The 25,119-nt window shown below is 37.9% G+C and overlaps 1 protein-coding gene across 1 annotated transcript in view; it reads left to right on the top strand.

The window, feature by feature from the left end:
• fam222aa (family with sequence similarity 222 member Aa) overlaps window positions 1-25,119 on the top strand; it is a 72,415-nt gene that overhangs the window by 38,029 nt on the left and 9,267 nt on the right. The window contains exon 2 of the mRNA XM_073839886.1: window positions 4,990-5,147. Coding sequence (XP_073695987.1) covers window positions 5,042-5,147 — 106 coding nt within the window. The 5' untranslated portion in view covers window positions 4,990-5,041. The remainder of the gene's footprint in view (window positions 1-4,989; window positions 5,148-25,119) is intronic.

Here is a 25,119-nt window from a genome sequence, read left to right as displayed (position 1 = left end):
TGCTAAATAAAACTCTGTGTGAGTTTTCTCTATGAACCACTTTACAATGAGAGAGATGCATTTAGTTTTATAATCATGTTGCACTATCCTCTTATGCTCTGTGTTAGTAGGCCTGAATTCTCTGAACACATATTTTGCAACCTGAGCTTTCGTCCTAACCAAGGGACTTAAGTCCAGGATGTTCAGGAGGGATGTCTATAAAGTCGGTGTGGCTATAAGGCTTAAGATGGAAATCATATGCTAAATAACGTAAAACTAAATCCATGCTGTCTTGGTTTTAGCCAGACAAGAACACCTTGTGTTTCTTGTGGGGACACTGCAGTATGCATGAGGTTTATTCCCTATAAGTGGCTTATAAAGCCTCTAGTTTATGAAATAATAACAGTGATCTGAGCATTTACAAATATGTAATGTGACTCATATCTCAGGAAGCACACACAAGTGCAACTGAAATCATCCAATATGTACTGTTCATCATGCTGAGCTGAAGAGAGGCCGATAAGGATTTCATCTATAGTGCTGGAGATTTTATTGGTGTTGCTGTTGATTCTTTCAAATACATTGATAAGCACGTGTTAGCTGACATGGCGACACAATTTCAAATAAATAAATATTGACAGGCAGACAGACAGACCTGAGTCGCTTGTCGATCTCGCTCTCTTTCTCTGCTCAGTTCCTCATCATCTGCTTGCATTCAGATGCAGATTTTTGGAAACCGAGTCTCAGGAAGGGCTAATCCATTTCCCCGCTGTGACAGAAAGCCATTGAGGAGAGAGAGAGCGAGAGAGATGTTTACCGATGAGCTGCGATCTTTAAATAACACAGATTTCACATGTCAATAAAACAGAGCCATTCAGCACACTCTTGGATTGCATGTTTTCGGTTGTTGTTTGCAGTTTGAGGATTTGTTCCCTCTGAAAGTCTGACTGGCGAGATGGGTGGTAAAGGGTTGTCAGACGATCGTACTGAGCTTCAAGATGTTTCTGCTTCAGTTTAATCACGTCGCCACCTAAAGAGCTGTAATTTACACAGTTGCCCTCTGGCACGACAGATTTAGCCAAGTAGTACATGCTTCTGTATCTTTTGTTTGTGCTGGATAACAGAGATTTAAATTATAGACATAACCCTAACCAATCAGGGGGATGATAGCTGTAAGCCTAATCCTTAAAGCTGATTGGTTGATGCAAAATGCTGTTCCAGACCAACAGGGATATTGATCCAGGAGCATGTCCGTTGTGTTTCACCAAGGTTATTATGGTTTTGAAATGTTTATTTCCATGTTATTGGTCTTTTTGTTTTACTTTCGTTTGGTAGTTTTCACTCGATCACAATTGGTTGTAGTGTTTAAGGACTTTTATTTTGAACATTTTTGCTATCTAACCTCTGTAAAGTTTTCAGGTTTTGTGTTTTAGAAAAACTAAACTTAAAATTTTGGCTTATTTTATTCAATTATTTTTTGAGAAATAAATCCATTTTTTATTTAGTTTCATTTTTACCCATTGTTTTTTTTTTTGTTGTTGTTGTTGTTCCTGTTTTTGTTTAGTTTCTGTGTAGTTCTCTTGACGGCAACACTCCACATGATAACTATTTCATTTTTTATTTTATTTTGTTACTTTATTTAATTTAATTTGATTTATTTAATTTAATTTTACTTTACTTGAATTTTTATGGGTTTTAGTTTAGTTTTCTTTTTTATAGTTTCCTAGATTTGGTTTATTTAGTTAAAATTGATCTAACCTTGTGTTTTGTGTTTTAGAAAAACAACCAAAAATTGTGGATATTTTTACTTATTTTCGCTTTTACCCTTTTAAGTTATTTTATTTTATTTATTTATTTTACGTTGTTTAATTTTATTTTACTTTACTTGAGTTTTTGTGGGTTTAAGTTTAGGTTTTAGTTTTGGAATTTTAGGGCTTTCATTTTTAAAAATGTTTTCAAGTTTTATTTTAGTTTAGTTTAAGTTTTAGTTTAGTTTCTGTGTAATTCGCTTGACCTAACACTCCACATGATTACTTTATTTTTATGATACTTTAGTTTTATTTTATTTGAGTTTTTGTGGGTTTTAGTTTAGTTTATTTAGTTTTTATTTTAGTTTTAGACTTTTAGGGCTTTCATTTTTTAAAAAATGGGTTTCAGTTCATATCAAACCTCTAATGTTTTTAAGTTTTGTGTTTTAGAAAAACAGCCTACATTTTTTTTTTTTAGTTAATATTTTAATTTAATTTAATTTAATTTAATTTTTTTTATTAAGTTTTTGTTTGTTTTCACTTAACCACAGTTGGTTGTAGTTTAATTTTAGTTGTTTTTTATACAATAAGGTGTCATTTAAAGAGAGATTATTTATTTTTTATTTTGGTTTTAGAATTTTAGGGCTGCCGAAGTTGCTTCACTACAGTTGTTTTTTAAGTGTTTCAATTTAATTTTTTGCTATCTAACCTCTTCTAAGTTTTCAATTTTTGTAATATACCATGTTTTCGAAAAACTAAACCTAAAATTGTGGTTATTTTTGTTTTAAAAATTAAACTATTAAAAATTAAATTTTGTTTCACTTTTACTCATTTATTTTTTTAGTAATTTTTTTTTTGTTTAGTTTCTTTATAGTTCAGTTGATGACAAGACATGGTTACTATTTTTTTTTTTTTTTTTTTTTTTTTTTCTGGGTCACAGTAAGTCATTTAGGAATAAACACACCCCAAACCATAAGCCGTAATATTCCATATCATAAACTGAGGTTAAAATTAACCTTGATGTCTATATTAAGTTCATGACATGATCGTAAATGCTTAACGATTGGCCATCAGATGTGTTGTCAATGCAGAACAAAGTACGATATGTTTGCACATTTGTGCTGAAATCAAAGTCCTGATCTAGTTAACTTTGTGGTTCCGTCTGGGCTTGTACCCATAAGGTTGCCAATTCAAACCCTCCATTGTTCACCTGAATTTACTCCGGCAGGATTGTTCCTTCAACTTGCCATTAGACTGTCTTTGCTAGTCTGAGAGTCATCTGGTGGGCGGCAGTGCTGCCTAAAACGTAGTCAGATGGTCCTATAACGCATTCTCCAAGAGAGCTGCTGTTTCCTGTGTCGACAGTCTGGCAGCGCGCCCCGTTTTCTCTTCTTCCTCTGGAGCGAAAGAGCTGAAGATGGAGGGAGGCAGAGCAGGAATGCAGCCAGAGATTTATGGCCCGGGGGGAGATTGATTACGCCCGTCACTGGCCCTGATGTGCGCTTGGCATTTGCCCCCCACCCAACTCATCAGCATGTTACACACACCCACACACAATATGGACATTTACACTCCAAGCAGAAACTCCTGGAAACCGCCGCGAGACCTTTTTGGACAAAACACCATCCCCGGTCGCCATCTGAGCTGCAGACAGACTCTCTTTCTGTCTTTTGACATCGCCATCATTTAAAAAAAAAAAAAACACCTCGGAAGTGTTTCAGCAGGTCAGCGCAGGGTTTTGTTCTTACCGTGTGTGTTGTGAGCGGTGATGGGTGCTCTATTCCTCCTGTGACTGAAGGAAGTGATAGGCTGTTGATGGATGGGTGCTGTGAGATGGCCAGGAAGGACGGGGCTGCTAGAGTCCCATGTGATGCAGCAGGTGTGTGTTTGTAATTCAGCCCACAGAACCGAGAGGCAGCTGGAGCAGCATTAAACCTCCACCTCACATAGGTCTCTGTGTGTGTCCTCCTTCTGTGCTTCACAGGTGTGAGTTGAAGAAATGAATTAAAAATACATATACGTACACACTGGAGCCATGGCATAGTGGTTAGGACTTGTGCTCTGACACATGCAAGTTTGAATCTGCTTTTTGTATTTTTATTTTTTATTTTATTTATTTTAGTTGATACTTTAATTTCTTTCTTTTTGATTTATACTTTGAAAAATGATTTTTGTATTAATACTTTTATTTATGCTTTTATTGTTTACAAACATAGCAATACAGACAGATAAATGAGGAATACTTTTATTATTTAAACTTTTATTTAATACTTTTTGTATAATTTTATTAATACTTTTATTTACACATTTTATTTATCATTTAAAAATATGAATATTTATATTTTAATTAATATTTTTATTATTTACGCTTTTATTTTATGATTTTGTTTTTACTTTAAAAAAATATAAATATTAAAATAAAATATATAAATATTTTATTTACTGTAACCTAGTTCCCAAATGACTTATAACACTGTTATATAAATGTATAGTATTATTGATACTTTTATTTATTTATCAAACAAAGCAATAAAGACAGATAAATCAACTTTTATATATTTTTATTATTTAAGCTTTTATTTAATTTGTTATACTTTTTTATACAAAATTTAGATTTATTATTGTATTAATACATTTATTTACATTTTTTTTATCAATTTAAAAATATAAATACTTATAATTTTATTAATACTTTTACTATTTGTGTTTTTATTTTTATGCTTTTTTAAAAAATTTTAAATATAAATATTAAATTCAAATAATATAAAAATATTTATTTACTATAACCTCCAGTTCCCAAATGATTTTATAATATTATGTAAATGTATAATATTATTTGACACTTTCAATATTTTATTTATTTATTCATCAAGCAGCGCCATACAGATAAATAAACTTGTAAATCTTTATTATTTAAAAAAAAATTGTATTACACTTTTAAAAAATAAATATTTATAATTTTAATAATACTTTTATTTAAATTTATTTTATTTATCATTTTAAAAATATAAAGATTTATAATTTTATTAATACTTTTATTATTTACACTTTAGTTTTTTATGATTTTTAGTTATTTTTATTTGTCCATAAAAATATAAATATTAGAATAAAATATATAGTAAATACAGTTTTATTTACTATAATCTCCAGTTCCCAAATGGCTTTTTATAATACAATTTTTCCATCTAATTCAACATAATTCCTGCACGTCTTGCTTAATTGGGCTACATGACTAACAATGATATTTTTCTTCATTTTGCAGGTCGGCCTCGGCAAACCGGTGTCTTTAGAATCGTACCTGCGTCTGCGCAGTCATGCTGGCCTGTCTGCAGAGGAGGCAGAACCCTGCACCCCAGCACGCCACGGCCGTCTGCAGCAGCAGCAAGAGTCTTGAGCCAACGCAACACATCAACCGCAAATGTGAGCAGAGTTTAGATGTCTTGTTTTGATTTCTGGTTTTAGATTAATTTTATCATAAATGGCAAATACAAATGGTTGACAGCAAACTGCTTTGCCTTGCTGATTGCTGGCATAGTATATTAGATTTCCTTCCTACTGATGGGACCCGAACTCTCCGATTGAATAATTAAATGTGACTGTGTAGTTAGGCACTGACGACATTGAGGATGAGTTAAATGAACTTTGACAATAGACTTTTCTTTCACACTGTTCTATTAACAGAGCTTTTTTATGTCAGCGTGATGAAGCACATTCATGACCCCTGAAATGTTCACATCACATTCATTTCATGCCCCAAGAAGCTTCACTCCACTCACAGTGGCATTGTTTAGACATGAATAGTTAACATCTTGTTTTTCACAGCCTTGATTCGAGTGCTGCTGGCTTTTGTCCTTGTGCTCAAGTCTCTTCTTCTCTCCTATAGTATTTTATACTCCACTCTGCTGTAGTGTGCTCTACTGCAGGGGTTTTGACGCCAAGGATACAGAAATACAATCATCCCTTTGAGTAATTCAATAATTGAAGAAACTGCTTTTATATTCTCATTGTACAAAAGCAAATTGTTAAAATATTATCTGAAAAATATTTGCTTTGATTAATATTTACTATGCCTGCTTTTGCTTTCAATGGGATATAATATAATAATTATCTTATTTTTTTTTAGAAAACTGAAACTCTTTAGAAAACTGAAATAATAATCTTGTCAGATTAGAATTTTTTAAAATAATAAAAAATAAATGATTAATATCTTAACTGCACTTGTTAACTTTGAAAGATCTAACGCGTATTACAAACAAGAATAAATAAAATCTGAATTAAAAAAGATTTACAGACCTCCTAGTCCCCTCTTATGTATGGAAACCCGTTTTCCGCCACTGAATAAAAAATAAAAAAACCTAATTTACTTTTTATCTCTCAATTCGAGTTTGCATCATGCAATTCTGAGAAAAATATCAGAATTCTGAGTTTGTATCACTCAGTTCTGAGAGAAATGTCAGAATTCTGAGTTTATGTCTCACAATTTTGAGAAAAATGTCAGAATTCCGAGTTTGTATCATGCAATTCTGAGAAAAAAAGTCGGTATTCCGAGTTTGCATCACGTGATTCTAAAACAGAAGTCAGAATTTTGAGTTTGTATAACACAATTCTGAGACAAAATGTCAGAATTCAGAGTTTGTATCGGGCAATTCTGAGAAGAAAGTGTGAATTACGAGTTTTTATCACGCAATTCTGAGAAAAAAATTTGTGAGATGTAAAATTGCAGTTGCAAGAAAAAAATCTGAATTGTGAACTATTCCAAGAATTGAGAGAATTGTGAGAAAAGTTGCAATTACCTTTTTTATTCTTTATTCTGTGGTGGAAATGTGCTTCCATACTTATGTCTAGAAAAGCTAGACATAAGTATGTAGAAGTAAGTAAAGCTACTGCACTTTAACCTAATCTGGTCTACTTTATTCTAATCCATTATACTCTACTCAGCCTCTACCTGTCTATGTGCAAATCTGCTTGGAATGTTAAAGAAGGTCTTGTTGACCATATATGGAACATTTGTAGTGTGTTTGTCTTCATTGTTCAATAACCATTGAATCAGCAACAATTAAAGAGGTTCGCTACCACGGCTTGAAGGCTTGTAGCTCAACCCTGGCCTTCAGGTTAGCTAAACATTTGCAGTGGTGTGTGTCCTTACAAACCTACCCGTATGCAAATAAACATACGCTGAAACAAATCTGCTCATTTTCCATAAGTCGGTTTCACACATAAGCACGAGTAACCCATGTAGAACAGGTCCTCTGGTTGCCACACTGTATATTTGTGTACATTTTCATGTGTATGTCTGTGTTTGTTCAGGGTTTGTAGAAATTTTACAGACTGACAAATCTCGTTCTGGCAGGCTCTGAGATTAAATAAAGTAAAGCACAGCCTACTGTTTTTTTTCCGACCGAAGATCCCAGGGCTCTGCTTAAAGCTTCAGATTAGACTTAAACTGAGGGAGCTCTTCCTGTAATGAGAAGGAGAGAAGAAAGGAAAGAATAGAGAGGAAGAGGGGGGTTGTCCTTCTTTTAGAACTTCCATATGCCTTCGGTCCTGTTTTGTTGGCGTGGCAGTATTCCACATGCACAAGCTGATTATGGCGAGGACAGGCAGACGAGCAGAGGAATATCAACTTCTAACCACTATCCCTTAGGTTCAGCTCTAAGCTCAGAGCAGCTTAAAGGTAATAGGATGGCCTCGTCCTCCTGCTGCTCTCTGATCAGCGTGGTATCGGTCTGCTTTCTCCTTTTTGGCAAACAGGAAAAGGTTAAAGGGACAGCTTTTTTGGGAAAGGACATCCATGGGCACCTGCTGCCGTTGTCTGAGATGTTTTTGTTGTGGGGTTTTAAAAATGCATGCGTGTATGTTTTGTGAGAGAGTGAAGTTTAGGAACAGGAAATGGAAGAACTTAGATAAATAAAGGATGGATGGATGACTAAGCTCATGGATAAAGAAGCAGATGTGTGTATGGGATGGATGGATGTAGAAAATAGATGGGTAAATGAATAGTATGAATGAATGAATGGATGGATGGATGGATGAAAAAACAAAGATGACTGATAGGATGGAGCAAAATGGATTTATGTATAGGAATAATGGATGAAGAAAATAGATGGATGAATGAATAGATAAAGCACCAGATTGACTGATGAATGAATAGATGGATGGAAAAAATAGAAAGATGAATGAATGGATGAAGGAGCAGTATAGATGGATGCATGGGTAAAGAAGCAGATGGATGGATGGATGATGGGTGAATGGAGCATATTGTTGGATGATGGATGGTTGATCGATAGAATGAACAATAGAATGAATGGATGAAGGAGCAGGATTGATGGATGGATCAATGGATGGATGGATGGATGAAAACTAAGCTGATGTATAAAGGAGTGGATGCATGTATGGGATGGATGGATGAATGAGTGAATAAGTGAATGAATCAGCGGATGCATGGATGAAAAATAGAAAGATGAATAAATGGATGAAGGAGCAGTATGGATGGATGATAGGTGAATGAACGAGCAGATTGGTGGATGGAAGGATGGATGGATGAAAAAGAAAGATGAATAAATGGATGAAGGAGCTGGATGGATGGATGGATGGATGAATAAAGGAGCAGATGGATGGATGGATGGATGATAAAAGTATGAGCGGATGGATGGATGAAAAAATAGAAGGATGAATAAATGGATGGATGGATGAAGGAGCAGATTGGTGGATGGATGGATGGATGGATGGATGGAAGGACGAATGAAAAATAAAAAGCTGAATGAATCGATGAAGGAGCAGGGTGGATGGATGGATGAATTAATGAGCGGACTTATAGATAAATAGAAATATTAATGAATGGATGAAGGAGCAGGATGGATGATAGATAAAGAAGCAGATGAATGGATGGATGATTGAGGAATGAAGGAGCAGATTGGTAGATGATGGATTGTTAAATGGATAGAATTAAAAATAGAATGAATGGATGAAGGGGCAGGATTGATGGATGGATGGATGATGAATAACTAAGGTGATGGATAAAGGAGTGGATGCATGTATGGGATGGATGAAGAAATAGATAGATGGATGAATGAATAAATTAATGATCATATTGATGGATGGATGATGGATGGATGAATGAGTGAATGAATAAGTGGAGGAATGGATGGATGAAAAAATAGATGAATAAATGGAGGAAGGAGCAGGGTGGATGGATGATAGGTGAATGAAGGAGCAGATTGGTGCATGGATGGATGGATGGATGAAAAAATAGAAAGATGAATAAATGGATAAAGAAGCAGAATGGATACATAGATGGATAGATGAAGAAGCAGATGAATAGATGAATGGATGATGGGTGAATGAAGGAGCAAATGGATGAATGAAGGATAAAGAAATGGATGCATATGTGGGATGGATGGATAAAGAAAATGAATGAATGATGGATGAATGAATAGAAGATGGATGGATGGATGGATGGATGGAAAACAAAATACAAAAATGAATAGATGAGAGGATAAATGAGTGGATGATTGAATAAAGCTGCAAATGGATGGATGAAGGAATAAATGGATGGATGGACAGCCAAAGAAACATATTAATGAATGAGTGACTAGACAAATGAGTAAATGGATTAATGTACAGACGGATAAATAGACAATCCAAGTGAAGGTATAAATGTTGTATGGATAAAGAAGTTTCAAAGATCAATGATTTTGCATAGAAAAGTAAAGAAAAAAAGCTTGTTTGAGAGAAAAGAAAAAGAAGAATGAAAGAGCAGAAGAGAAAAGAGATGGAGACTGCCATGCTTGATTCAAATTGATTCCCTCCCTCCAATTTCAGCAGGATTTAGCCACTTCCTTTCTAGACTTCTTATTGAGAAGCAGTCAGTAGGGGTCTGAGGCTGAAATCAATAGCAAAAGAACAGTTTCTTTCTCTTTCTGTCTCACACACACAGTCACTCTGCCTGGTGTCCGTTCGCTTTTGATTGAGAGGTCGCTGCAGTAGAGTGCAAGCTCATAACAATAAGTAAAAGACCTTTGTGTGTGTCATTGATTAGAATATCTGTGCCTGCGCTGGGGTTTCAGTATATATGGACCGCACCGTCTGGTCTGGAGCTGCAGACAGGTGTCAGGCTTTGGACGCAGAGAGAGTGAGACATTCTGTCTGAAAGCCTCTGTGTCTAGAGATGAGGAAGGTGGACGGGTTCCGGCTTTGCTGTCCTTCACATATCCGGCACAAGTAAGGAAAGGATTTGAGAGGGTATTCAAATAACTATAAAGTGCAAGCCCCCTTCTGCATGCAGATGCCGAGCGCCTGCACAGTTCATTGATGCGACTCCCATTAAAAATGCCTCGTACCCTCAATAAAAAAGGGACTTAACTGGCTCCAGCATCAGCTGCGAGTGCTCAGATCGGCCCGCCAGACAATCAATTTCCCCAGAGTGCATGGAGCTTAGCGGGTGAGAGAGAGAGGTGGGAGATAGGAAAGGAGGTTGTTTTCATTATCACACCTCTTTCCCTGTCTGAGCAGAAAGAGAACTCGAAAAAAACGAGAGAGAAAGTCAGGCGAGTTGCAAAGTGGAGGTAGCGAGAGACCAGAGAGAAAGAGAGAGAGAGCGAGCGACGTGCTTTTTAAAAAGCCGTTGACCGCCTGCCCTTAAAAATATCGTATTAGATTAGCTTCAGTGAAGGAGGCCTTTTGAGTTTTCCCCCTTCTAGCCAAGAAATGAAAAAGAAACGCTAGGCATTAGTTAAATTATAAATCACAGCCGCTCGCTTTCAGCATGCCTAAATTCTCGGAGTATGTGGCGGCACTCTCACGCGTCAGGGCTTGTCATTCCTAATTAAATCTCCCTGTTTGGGTGACATTTGTAGCTGTCGTCCAGCCCCCCGCCAGTGTCTGTCTGCCAGTAGCTTAGATGGCGACATGAAAGTCTGAGCGGAGGGCAGATCCCCCTTCATCACTGAGCACCCTGGGGACAGGAGCACCGGGGCCGGACACATCACAGCCACTCCGACGCTGACCTCTGCAATGCATTCTGGGTGCTTTTTTGCCTTTCTTGCTTTCTTAGCTCCTTCTTTCCCTCACATTTTTCCTTGGCTCTTTTACTCAGTTTTTCACATTCTTTTAAATATTCCCTGCTCTTGAATTAGGACTTTTTTCATTTCTTTATGTCCTTTCTTTGACTCTTTTACATGATCTTTTTTCTATCTTTTTTTTTTTCTTTCATTTTTTTGCACTATTCTCTATTCTAAATAAAGAGCAGTTAAAGAGAGTGTGAAAAAGTGAAAGAAAGAAAGAAAGAAAGAAAAGGGTGAACTAATTAAAGTTTTCTTTCTTTCTTTTACTTTTTCACTTACTTTTACTTATTCACACCATTCCCTGCTCTAATTAAAGCACAGAGAATAGTGCAAAAAAAATTTAAGGGAAAAAGAGTGAACTAATTAAAGTTTTCTTTCTTTCTTTCTTTCTTTCTTTCTTTCTTTCTTTCTTTCTTTCTTTCTTTCACTTTTCCTCATTATTCCCTGCTTTTTTCTCAATTTTCATACTATTCCATTTTCTTTCTTTCTTTCTTTCTTTCTTTCTTTCTTTCTTTCTTTCTTTCTTTCTTTCTTACTTTCTTACTTTTTCACATTATTCCCTGCTCTTTAATTAGTTCTTTCATTTTTCTTTCCCTTTCTTTCTTTCTTTCTTTCTTTCTTTCTTTCTTTCTTTCTTTCTTTCTTTCTTTCTTTCTTTCTTTCTTTCTTTCTTTCTTTCTTTTCCACTTTTCTGCACTATTCCCTGCTTTCTTTCTTTCTCTTTTCACACTATTCGCCTTTCTTTCTTTCTTTCTTTCTTTCTTTCTTTTTTCTTTCTTTCTCACTTTTTCACAATATTCCTTGCTCTTTAATTAGTTACTTTTCTTTTTTCTATCACTCTCTATCCTTCATTCTTTCACTTATTTTCTTTTTCTTTATTCCTTTTCATTCTCTTCTCTCATTCAGCATTTCATTTTCTTTGTTTTGTTTCTCCACTCTTTCTCTTTCTTTCTTTCTTTCACTTTTCCACATTATTCCCTGCTCTTTAATTAGTTATTTTTCTTTCTTTCTTTCTTTCTTTCTTTCTTTCTTTCTTTCTTTCTTTCTTTCTTTCTTTCTTTCTCACTTTTTCACATTATTCCCTGCTCTTTAATTAGTTATTTTTCTTTCTTTCATTTATTCTTTAATTTTTCCTTCCCTTTCTTTCCTTTTTCTTTCTTTCTTTCTTTCTTTCTTTCTTTCTTTCTTTCTTTCTTTCTTTCTCACTTTTTCACAATATTCCTTGCTCTTTAATTAGTTACATTTCTTTTTTCTATCACTCTCTATCCTTCATTCTTTCACTTTTCTTTTTCTTTATTCCTTTTCATTCTCTTCTCTCATTCAGCATTTTCTTTTTGTTTCTCCACTCTTTCTCTTTTCTTTTCCTTTCCTTTGTTTACTTTTTCTTACACTTTTTGTTCACTTTAGCTTTCTTTTGCTCAGTTTTACATTTTTATCTCTTGCTTTCTCTTTAATCTTTCTACTCTTGCAAATTTTTACTCTTTTGCTTTATTTTATTTTCTTGCTTTTTATTTTTTCTTCTTTTCTTTATTGTCTCCATATCATAATATTATAGATTGCATTCTTATGCTACACATGATCCATTACATGCACTCACCTGTGTAAGGTGTCTGTGCGTGAGTGGTTTAGGTCCAATCACAACATCCTTCTCCCTCTACCCTGAGCCACAGCAGGCATTGGCAGCCAATCAGATGCACATATGGCACTGTGACATCATTTGCAGGGTCACAACATCCAATCCGGTAGGGAGAGATTATCACCTCTGAAGGCCTGATGGGAAAGATTTGAACCATATGAGAAACAGAAGTCAGTCTCATACTGACAAGACGTCAGAATTGGACTGAGCCTTCAGTTCTCACATTAAGGGCTAAGGGTTGTGGAAGGGTCATGAGATGATGCCTGCCAGAATGTCTTCGGTTCAGCAGTGCAACGCTCCTCCAGTCCAGCAGGAGTCCCCACACAGGAAACAAATCACACTTTCTGCAAGATATTTAAACAAAAGCAACTAAAAGGTCACATTTATTCTTAGTTTCAACTCTTTCCTTTTCACCTTTTTACATTGTCTGAATTTTTCATGATTCTGAGGTGTTTTGCTTTATTTTAGTTGGCGCCCTTTAGGACTTTACCCATGATGCTTAATTAGCATTTATATTAATATCAATAAGTGACTAGGCAGTGACAACCAAAGGTTTTTAGTATTATTTGTATCCCATTCTGCAGTCGTCTATGCCTCCCAGGGTTGCAATTGGATGATTGCCCTGCCAGCAACCTGCAGACACACCCAGAGGCTCATTTCCGGGCACTGCTGGGAACCCACCAGCCTTTCCACTCATTCTGTGCCCATCCTGGGGCTCTGGGTGCCATTGGCATGGAGGGCAGAGCAGGGTGGGGAAGGGGGCCTGGTATGCTAGCGGCTGTTGCCGTGGCTTTGGCAGACATAAGCGAGATGCCCTTTAAGCTGGCGCATGGGCCTCCCAGGTGTATGTACGGGTTGGAAGGAGAGAGGGAGGGAGGGCAGGAGAGGAGGTGGAAGAGGTGGAGGGGATCCAAGGCTCCTAGAGCAGCTGAGGAAATGAGATCACACTCGGAGACTGACCTTCCGTTGGAGGCTGGGAGACAGGTTAGAAGATGTAGAACATGAGCACACACACTGTGTATATCCGCCTGTCTCGCTCGTATTTATTAATCCATCTATTTGAACACTCTCTTTCTGTTTGTATCTTAATCTCTGTCTTTCTTTCTATCTGTCTGTCTGTCTTTATCTGTCTATATTTGTCTATCATTCTGTACATCTCTATATGTTTGTCTATCTTACCGTCTGTCTATACATGTCTGTCTGTCTCTCTGTCTGTCTATCTGTCTTGATCTGTCTATCTGTCTGCCTGTCTGTCTGTCTATCTATCCATATGTCTGTCTATCTTTATATCTATATCTATCAGTCTATCTATATTTCTGTCTGTCTATACATGTCTATCTGATTCTCTGTCTATATCTGTCTGTCTTGATCTGTCTATCTGTCTGTCTATGTGTCTGTCTTTCTGTCTATCCACATGTCTGTCTATCTTTATATCTGTCTTTATCTCTCATTCAGTCTATGTTTCTGTCTGTCTATACATGTCTGTCTTTCTGTCTGTCTATCTGTATCTCTGTTTATATTTGTATCTTGTTTTCTGTATCTGTAGGTCTATCTATCTATCTGTAATATCTGTCTCTCTGTCTCTCTGTCTGTCTGTCTATGTGTCAGTCTGTCTATCCATATCGATCTTTATATGCATTTATATCTATCATATATTTCTGTCCATCTATACATGTCTGTCTGTCTGTCTGTCTGTCTGTCTATCTATCTGTCTGTCTATCCATATCTATCTTTATATCCATTTATATCTATCTGTCAGTCTATATTTCTGTCCATCTATACATGTCTGTCTGTCTGTCTGTCTGTCTGTCTATCTATCTATCTGTCTGTCTATCCATATCTATCTTTATATCCATTTATATCTATCTGTCAGTCTATATTTCTGTCCATCTGTCTCTGTCTGTCCATAATGTACCTGTCTTTTCTATATCTGTCTGTCTGTCCATATCTATCTTTATATCCATTTTTATCTATCTGTCTGTCTATATTTCTGTCCATCTATACATGTCTGTCTGTCTTTCTGTCCATCTGTCTCTGTCTGTCTATAACTGTCTCTATCTGTCTGTCTGTCTGTCTGTCTGTCCATAATGTACCTGCCTTTTCTATATGTATTTCCCTCTGTCTGTCTGTCTGTCTGTCTGTCTGTCTGTCTGTCTGTCTGTCTATCCATATCTATCTTTATATCCATTTATATCTATCCGTTTGTCTATATTTCTGTCCATCTATACATGTCTGTCTGTCTGTGTATATTTCTGTCCATCTGTCTCTGTCTGTCCATAATGTACCTGTCTTTTCTATATCTGTCTATCTGTCTGTCTGTCCATATCTATCTTTGTATTCATTTTTATCTATTTGTCTGTCTATATTTCTGTCCATCTATACATGTCTGTCTGTCTTTCTGTCCATCTGTCTCTGTCTGTTTATAACTGTCTCTATCTGTCTGTCTGTCCATAATGTACCTGTTTTTTCTTTATGTATTTCCTTCTGTCTATCGACCTATCTCTCTCTACCTTTATGTATTTTTCTCTCAGTTGTCTATAAATCTGTCTTCTATCTTTAATATAAATACTTCTCACCATGTATATCTCTATCAGCCTTCATGTCTTTTGAAATTCACGTCTTTTCTATATATATTTGTCATTGTCTAACTCCCCGCATCTTGTCCATTTCTTTGTCTGTCTCTCTATCCATTAATCTATCTTAGTTATTGAAAAGCAGCCATGTAAAGTGTTATGAAAGAGGAGATTAGTGGAAAGACGGACAGATCATATTCACATGGTTCGCGTGTGTGTGTGAGAGAGAGAAAAGACAGACAGTACATGATGTGCTAAACTAACATTGTTGCTCCTTTGGGACCTTTAACATCAATTAGAATAGCCTGCCTGACACACTCACTCTCCTCTGGGTAAAGAGAGTGTGTGCGCTAACAGTCTCTCTTGCAAATTAGTATCAGAAGCATTAGTATGAAAGACTCGGCGTGCTTGATTGGGTTTCTTGTTTCCTGTCCTTACACGTCTCTGTGGTCTAATATTCTCAGACACATTGTCAAAAAGCAAACAAAGACGTGTTTAGATATAAATAAACAAGTGTTCGAGATGAAAATAGACCTTGTTTGTGCAAATCCAATCCCTTCAGCGATTTGCCCGTCTAGTGAAATTTTTACTAGCATGCTGACTTACAGCTTAATGGTCAATGGCTTAATGTGGTTTTGCCAGCGCTTGTGTGTGTATAGGTTGTTTAATATTCATTTTGAAGCAGTGGAGACCTTGTTTCCTAAATGAGAGAGCAGAAGGGTTGAGACTTGCTCCAGGCTAGCTGCAGGCAGCCCTCTTTTTCTATTTACCTGCAGACTCGCACTGTGAGATCTCCCTCGGCCTGTCAGGACACACACACATACATACTGTACACCCTTAGTTCTGCCTTTCTGTTATCTGTTCCTCAGAGATCTTGTTCGTCTACCTAATCTCAGTCTAATTCTCTGATTTTTCTCTCTATCGCACATTGTGCATATATGTGTGTAGTGTGTGTGTGTGTGTGTGTGTGTGTGTGTGTGTGTGTGTGTGTGTGTGTGAGAAAGTGTGTGTGTGTGAGAGAACGATTGTTTCTGAAAGTTTTCCTGATATGAATCTTGCAGTCGAAAAGAGGTCATCTTATCAGAGACAAGCGAAATTGAACCTTTTTTTTTCTTCATTTCCTCACTCACATTATGAGTTATCTCTTCATTATCTTTAGCTCTATCAAGCAGCTTGTGATGTTCTCCAAGATTTTACTTGACGGAGGAGCGTTTGTTCATCGGTTCTTTTAGGTCTTTTTAATTGCCACCCAAAGAACATTTTATCGGCACACAAAAAGAAAAGAACATTTTAAAGGACTATTGTGGGTTACATACAAGTTATACACCAGTTGCTCCTTAGACTTCCATTGCAAGTGTATTACTTGTGTACATGTTTTTTATTTGGTTTGTTTTTACTAAAATAAGGGACACGTACATTTTCTGTGGAAATGCATGGATATCCCTTTAAAAGTCATTAATCTGAAAGAGCTGGATTTTATTCCGTTACAACTTGCTGTGACTCTCCTTTCGTTCTCGTTCTCCCAAAAAGATGTTTAGATAGAGCAGTGGCTTGTCCTCACTGTCGACTTTGTGACCCCAGAAATTCTAACGCACATGAGGGATTTATTCAAGTCGGACGAGTCTGTTGTATAAAAGTGAAATGGGCCGCTTCATGTTTTGTTTCTTCGTGGGTGGTTATCGGACCACAGTGTAGAGAAACACCTACAAAACGGCATTTGAAGAGCCCGAGAGGACTGGGGCGTGTTGTTAGTTGGCGGGCAGGATAAGAACCAAGGACACGAGGAAAGGGAGGACTATGGGATAAAAGGAACTTCATAAGATCTTTGATATACGAGGAATTTGTCTTGAGGCAGGTGTCAACACACACGCATACACACACAAAAATAGACAAAACATGTTAACACGAAGACCTGCAAAACAAATGGAATCAAGAATAGATCAGCAACCATTGGTTCCAGGTTTTTTCCGTAAACATTTTTATGAAAGCCCATTTCCGCCACTGAATAAAAAAGGTAATTGCGACTTTTTGTCTCACAATTGCGAGTTTACATCTCGCAATTCTGACTTTATTTCTCAGAATTGCATGGTACAAACTCACAATTATGACTTTTTTTCTCAAAATTGTGAGATAAAACAATAATTATTATAACAAGAAGTCAGAATTGTAAGTTCATATCTCAATTCTGACTTATCTAACAACTGCGTGTTATAAAGTCAGAATTGTGAGATATAAATTCGCAATTCTGAGAGAAAAGTCAGCATTGTGAATTTGTATCTTGCAATTCTGCCTTCATTTCTCAGAATTTATTTCTTTATAACTTGCAGTTGAGTTAATATCATGCAATACTGGAGTAAAAAAGTCAAAATTACAAGATATAAACTTCAAATTCATAGAAAAAATTCTGAATTGAGTTTATATCTCACAATTATAACTCAACTATTTCTCAGAATCAACTTTTTCTTTATAACTCACATTTGCGAGTATATTATTCAATTCTGAGAAAGTCACATTTGCGAGATGATATAAACTAACAATTCTGAGAAAAACAGTTTATATCTTGTAATTTTGACTTTATTTTTTCAGAATTTACTTTATTTATAAATCACAATTAAATTTGTATCACGCAATTCTGAGAAAAATGTCACAATAACGAGATATAAACTTGCAATTCCGAGAAAAAAAGTCACAATTGTGAGTTCATATCTCACAATTCTGACTTTTTCTCTGAATTGACTATTTCTTTATAACTCAAAATTGCGAGTTTATAACGCGCAATAATCTCACAAATATATAATAATTGTGAGATAAACTTGCAATTCTGAGAAAAGTCACATTTCATACGTTCACATTCACATTTCATATCTCGTAATTTCAGATTAAATTTAAAAATGTTCAGTTTAAAGCAAAAGTTGTGTGTGAAAATGGTAAAGTATGAGCTGGTTTTTGCAATGCTTTGTGGGAACCATAATGCTACAGTTCCAGTTTGCATGATAACTATGACTCCTCTAATTGTTGTTTTTTGTGGAGTATTTTTCTTTGGACTTATAGATCTGAGGAGTAATTTTTAAACTCTGAATGTTCCTATGGTTAGATATATACAGTAAATCTAAAACATTCTGCGTTCATTTTGCAGGGAGAAAATTCTAAAGTATAAGCGCTTTTCAGATTGTCGGGTTTTTCCTTTCTAAAACAGTTTGAATAATAATTTCTTTGGTTTTGACAAACACCAGAACAATGCGAAAGTGCAGTACAAGCTTTTCCGTTGCAGTTTGCTCTGTTTCTGTTTGTGCTTTGTTTTCGTTCACCAGCGAGCCGTGTGGCATGAAGTGTGAGAGAAAACAAAGTCGCCCAGTTCTCATCCCACAATGCCCCTGACATGTCTGCTGACGGTTAGCATTCCACACAGGCACGGAGAGGACAGCGCTCGCTGCCTGCTGTCGCCGTTGTTGCGGATGATGAAGAGGGGCTCTCGAAGGCGTTAGGAGCAGAGCGAGTGGATGGGGTCTGTGGGGTTCTCCTCTGGGAGAGGAGCGGTTGTTATCTTCCCCTTCGCTGCTACAAGCTCAGAGAATTTCTTATTCATCTTTCTTTATAATCTCTCGTACCTCGTGCTCTCCGAGCGCGGTATGGAGGGCAGAGAAAAGCTGTTCTGTGCTGAATAACAAAAAACAGCAACACAAAAAGCACCAGTACATTTAATAAAAGATTCACATTTAGATACTGCATCCACGCTGTAGTATTATTACTTTTATTATTAGTATTATTTTATTACATTAATGCAGACAGATACTACATAAGCAGGAAGAAGAATCAGTGTTGTCTGTTTTCCCACGCTGTGTGTGTGTGTGTGTGTGTGTGTGTGTGTGTGTGTACAGGCAGCCTGGTCCTGCTGGCCCGATGCAGGCAGAGAGCAGACAAATGCAAAGTGACACTTGTGTGTGTAGAATGGTATTTGTAGTGACGCTTTGACCGCAGATAATAAAGTGTTCGCCCTGAGGTGATTCCAGTCGGCAAGCACCCCCAATGAAACTCGCTTACTCAAAGAGAGATGGAGAGATAGATGAGAGTGCAGAAGCCAGAGGAGAGGAAGGACGATCGAAAAGTAAGGCAGAGTGAGAGTATATAGCAGTGAGTGAGTAAAAAGATTTCCAGACATTTAAAATGACACGGATTGTGGGTGTGTGTGCGAAGGGAGAGAAGCCAAACAGAGAGAGCATCTCCAATGTGTGTCGTTTCATTGAATTAAAATATCGGAATTGGCTTTTAAATGGTGTCACGCTGAAGAGTAATGCAAATTAAAACTTCACGCGCTGTCTTCGGGTGGATATTGCCTAAAATGTTATTTCCTCTGAGAAGGTCTCAAGTATCACGCGTATTATTCGTGTGCATTTTAATTTGACTTGGAGCCCCTGCGCTTATTAGCTCTGAGATTCACCTTTGATTGGGTACTTGCTGGTATCTGTGGGGAATTAGCTAAGTAACCCGAATATGTTTTGCCAGTTCACCCTGAGCGGAGCAGGAAATGAATCGATTAAGCTCAGAGCCAAGTGTGGCCTTAACTAAATATTAGATTAAATTTTGGACGGCTTTTCCATTTCAGCCTGCTCAACACTTGCCTTTCTTGTTTTTAATTGTTTATTTCCCTAATGTCAACAGACCAGATTTTTTCATAGTCATATTTCTGTCATTCCTGAAATGTAATTACACTTATAAGGTTCTTTATTGGCATCTGTGTTTCCATGAAAAACCTATAAAGGATTTCCTGATAATTTACTCACCCCCATGTCATCCACGATATTTATGACCATCTTCAGTCGCAAAGAAATTAAGGTTTTTGAGGAAAACATTCCAGGATTGTTCTCCATTTAGTGGACTTCAATGGGAGCCAACGGGTTAAAGGTCCAAATTGCAGCTTCAAAGGGCTCTTCACGATCCCAGCTGAGGAATAAGGGTCTTATCTAGCGAAACGATTGGTAATTTTCTAAAAACAATTAAAAATTGATGTACTTTTAACCACAAAAGCTTGTCATGCACTCGCTTGACTTCATGCATTGCGTAGTCATCTTGGAAAGGTCACACGTGATGTAAATGGAAGTACAGACCCAGTGTTTACAAAGCGAATATGCACAGAAAGTCAGACGCCCCTAACAAAAAAGGTAAAATGATGTCGGACGATTTTGAAGTTGGAAGAGAAAATGAGATTGAGTTTTTCACCCTACTCTTACCTTTTTCAGTACACAGATGAAGAACCGAATCACACGAGACCTTTCCAACATAACTACATAATCCGTGAAGTCTTCAGTCGCAAAGAAATTAAGGTTTTTAAGGAAAACATTCCAGGATTTTTCTCCATATTCTGGACTTCAATCGGGGCCGACGGGTTAAAGGTCCAAACTGCAGGTTCAATGCAGCTTTAAAGTGCTCTACATGTTTCCAGCCGAGAAATTAGGGTCCTATCTAGCGAAACGATTGGTAATTGTAAAGAAAAAAAAAATATATATAATTTATATACTTTTCAACCACAAATGCACTAGCTTGACTTCATGTTGGAAAGGTTACATGTGATGTAGGTGGAAGTACAGACCCAGTGTTTACAAAGCAAACATGCACGGAAAGTCAGACGCCCTTAACAAAAAAGGTAAAACAACGATGTCGGACAATTTTGAAGTTGAAGGAGAAAATTAGTTTTTCACCCTACCTTACCTTTTTGAACTGAAGTACACAGACTAAGAACTAACCATATGTGAACTTTCCAACGTAACTATGTAAAAAGTACATCAATCAAAAATTTTTTTTTAGAAAATGATGAATCATTTCGCTAGATAAGATCCTTATTCCTCGCCTGGGATCATGTAGATCCCTTTGAAGCTGCATTGAAACTGCACTTTGGACCTTCAATCTGCGGATCCCCATTGAAGTCTGCTATATGGAGAGAAATCCTGAAATGTTTTCCTCAAAAACCTTTTTTTTTTTTAACTGAAGACAGACATGAACATCTTTAGGGAACTAAAAATAGTTTTTCTATGACATCACATGACTGTGATGATACTGCAAAACCTATTTTTATCAGTCTATGCATATTCACATGTCTCTCTCTAGGACTCTTGGTCTGGACAGACAGGTCCTGCTCTATTATTGTCATTAGTGTGTGTGTTTGAGAGGGGCAGAGATCTGAACCCGAGCCTGCGGTGCAGGAGGTCTGGGGGAGGACAGCCGCGTTCTTTCAGCTCTCCACTCAATTAGAGCCGGAGAGGCACACAGAGGCATGCTGGGTTAATTGTAGAGCTTCAAACAGCTGCCACATTCAGGGTTCCATTGTGCCAGCAACGGTTGTTACGGCGACTGGGGGCCTGGGTTAGTAATCGCTGAGTAATCAGTGTGAGAGAAGAGCAGATGACACGTCCATTAGCAACAGGCAGGTATTGTTTAGAATACAACGACACCAGAAGCCCCTCATGCTCGCTCTCTCTTTTTCTCTTTCTCTCTCTCCCGTCCCACTTTTATGCTGCGAGGGAGACGGAGAGAGAGACATAAAACCCTGTTTGTGTTGGGGAGTGCATGCGTATTTTGTGTATGTGTAACCAGGCCAAATCTGAATCCCGTTTGCATACTTATCTGTCCTACGTGGTATGCAATATTTGGATTAGTGCATTACACTTCCCTGAAAATCCATTAGTGCCTTTGATTGACTAGTTTCGATGCATCCCCATGTGTACGGTAACGTTGACCACAATCCTTTGCAATATGCAAATATGCAAAATATGCACTCACCCTCATATTATTCCAAACAAGTGAGACCTTCGTTCATTTACGAAACACAAATTAAGATATTTTTGATGAGATCCAAGAGCTTTCTGACTCTGCATAGACAGCAATGCAACTGACATGTTTAAGGCCCGGAAATGTAGTAAGGACAGCGTTAAAATAGTCCATTAGTCCATCAGTGGTTTAACCGTAATGTTACGAAGCTACAAGAATACTTTTTGTGCACAAAGAAAGCAAAAATAATTACTTTATTCAACAATTGACCTGGGAACGTTTCAGTTACATTGCTGTCTATGCAGGGTCAGAAAGCACTCGAAATTCATCAAAAATATATCAATTTGTGTTCTGAAGATTAACGAAGGTCCTACAGGTTTGAAACGACATGAGGGTGAGTAATTGATGACAGAATTTAATTTTTGGGTGAGCTATCCCTTTAAGTTTGTGATGGTTTTCTGACTTAATTCATTAAGACACTGTCACTTTAGCAAAACGTCTGCTAAATTTTCCAGGGAAAGTAGATTGAGTGCTTTCTAAGAGGTCACTTCCAAATCAGCTAGCCTTGTGTGTCACTAAAACTATTTTTGGATTGAAAAGCAGAATAAATGAGCTTTGATATATGGTTTGTTAGGATAGGACAATAGTTGGCTGAGATAAAACTATTTGAAAGTCTGGAATCTGAGGTTGCAAAAAAGGTAAAATATTGAGAAAATCGCCTTTAAAGTTTTCCAAATGAAGTTCTTAGCAATGCATATAATAGGAAATTTACTAAGTATCTTTGTGGATCATGATCTTTAGTTAATATCCTGATGAAAATCGATAATTTGAACCATACAATGTATTTTTGGCTATTGCTACAAATATACCTATGCTACTTAAAACTGGTTTTGTGGTCCAGAGTTGCATATTATGAAAATCTGTCCTAGTATTGACATACCTTCTTACTACATACTGAACCACATACATATTTTTCACACTCATAAGTATGCGAATTGGAATTCAGCCCATCTGTTGCTCAATTGTGCGGTTTATGTAAAATCACAATGAGAAGCCCAGGCACCTCCAATGGAAAAGAAACTGGACTTGGCCCAAAATTGCCAGGGCCACATATCTCACACACACACACACACACGCAGGCACATAAAGATGATGGCTGTTCCTGTCTAAGCGTTTGTGCTGACCGCTCGTACGCTCTAACAAGTCAGGCTCTGAGAGGAGGGGGGGGGGGGGACGCTGTGTGAACCTGCTGGATGTTGCATTGCATCTGACAGAGTATGTGTGTGTTTTTCTCAGAATCAGTTCCTGTTTATCTGTGCCTTGCCACAACCCATATTTGTTGAGCCAAGGCTGATGTGGTTTTGTGTGTTCATTGTTCTGTTGAAACTCAGCGGCTGTTAAACCCCTTCTCTCCCGCTTCTGCAGGCGCGATTGACGCTGCTGGACATTTCAGAGTTTTTTTATAGTTATAGTTTCACCTCTCAACCATCGCAGATGATGCACGTATTTATAGGGCTGAAGTGTACAAGTGCTTCTGTAGAGCGCTGCTCTTCATGGGAAGTTGATATTTTGCAAGGATTAATTGTAAATGCGACGCTGAAAATATTCAGTTATTTTGTGTCACAAGTTCTCTTTCATCTCTGCATCATTTCCTGCAGACGCCTCCCTGAGGATGCTTGCACACATCTGGCTCCTCGCTCTCTGTTTCTCGTTCTTTACCTTGATGCATTGCTTTAAAGAACGAACAAACATCCTACACAGATAATTCCTGTTTTTTTTAGCATCTCCAATTACAATTTTCTTCCCACTCACATTCACTCGTATCCCTCTGAAGCCCCCCTTAAGCGCACACGCACACTCTTGCTGCTAATTAGAGTAGTGTTAATTGAGTATTTAGGATTATGCCTCCTCCACACTGCCTGCTCGCTCAAGGGCGGTCCAGACAGCGTGAAGGACGCACGCTCTCCGTAAGGCTTCCGTTGCACCCTCTGCCCAGGCTGACCCAGGACTTTCGTAGCCCCTACCCACCTACTCCAGCCTGCGGGTGTCCGTTTGCCATTTGAGACTGCGGTGGGATGGCAGGGAGATTGCGGAGATCAGGTCCTGTTGTCTTTTTGTGTGTTTGTGTGTGCGCCGGGCCTCTCTGGTCGGTGTGCGTCGGCGGTAATGAGAGATGGCATTTAGAGAACTGCCGCTCTGACACACGGGCACTCAGTGCCAGCCGCGAGTGATTAAGGACAGAGGTCATTCCGCTAATTATCCCCCTGCCATCCCGCTTCCCGCAATCTTCCCCTCCCGTCCTCCCCGAGCGCTTTGTGCCTGGCAGGATGGGATCATTTGTCCTTATGCCAGAAGAGGAAAAAGGCACAATGCATGACTGAATGCGCTCGCTGAGGACAGCGCTGATATTAGATTGCTGGTAAACGTGCGGCATCAAAACCGCCAGCAAACGCGATGGATCATTTCTGTAAAGCGAAGAGGAATAATCGGCAATAAATGGACAGGACAGGGCCGGTGTAATTCGTTTTTCTCGCTCTGTGTTTGTAGGATTGAGTGCATGTACACTCACACACACACACACACACACACACACACTCAGTAGCTCCCGTCTTGTGAGCGAGCGAGGAAAGGAGGAAAGGATTGCTGCCTTCCTCAAGGGAAATAATTAATCCGTACAAGGCTGTCGCATGTCGAGATGAAGCAAGTGTGAAGCATTTTGCCCAGGAGGCATTGCAGACTGTCGCCCATGCAGACACCTGTTAGAACTCCTGCCCCACATTAGCATAGACAACACACACATACATATTGCAAAGAGGAGCAACCACAACACGCTTCACTCCACTGAGCCGGTGTGTGTGATAGTGTATGTGGTTTCATGTCTGCCTATTTACTGGAGTATGTTTTGTTTGCGTTTGTGGCGTGTTCGCGCTGCGAACGTGTCTCTTGTGTGGATCTGTTATTGAGTTTATCGTGTGGGTGCGTGTGTTTAGGTGTGAGTGTCTGTGTTTATCGCAGGACGCCATCTGCGCTGTGCTCGCAAGCGTGATCAGAGACATTGAGCACCAATAAGTCACGCAGGTCTGAGCTGATGAAAGATCTCACACTCGCTCTCACTCGGGGGATGGCCTACGTGACAGTTAATGTTAGTGTAATATCTGGGCAGGGGGAAGTGTGAGGAAACAAGTCAAACAAGTCATGTTTGTAAGTTCAGCGTTTACCCATCTGGTGCTTTCTTATATGGCTGTGTCATCATGATAAAAAAACATTAAGTTAATAACTGAATTACCCACGCTACTTTATGTCAGTGAGGGCCACACTACATTTAGCAATGTTAAATCAATTAAAATACAGTTAAAACA

The sequence above is a fragment of the Garra rufa genome, chromosome 5 (genome assembly GCF_049309525.1).
Source record: "Garra rufa chromosome 5, GarRuf1.0, whole genome shotgun sequence".
In the NCBI taxonomy this organism is placed as follows: domain Eukaryota; kingdom Metazoa; phylum Chordata; class Actinopteri; order Cypriniformes; family Cyprinidae; genus Garra; species Garra rufa.
This window is presented reverse-complemented; position numbering and strand designations above follow the sequence as displayed.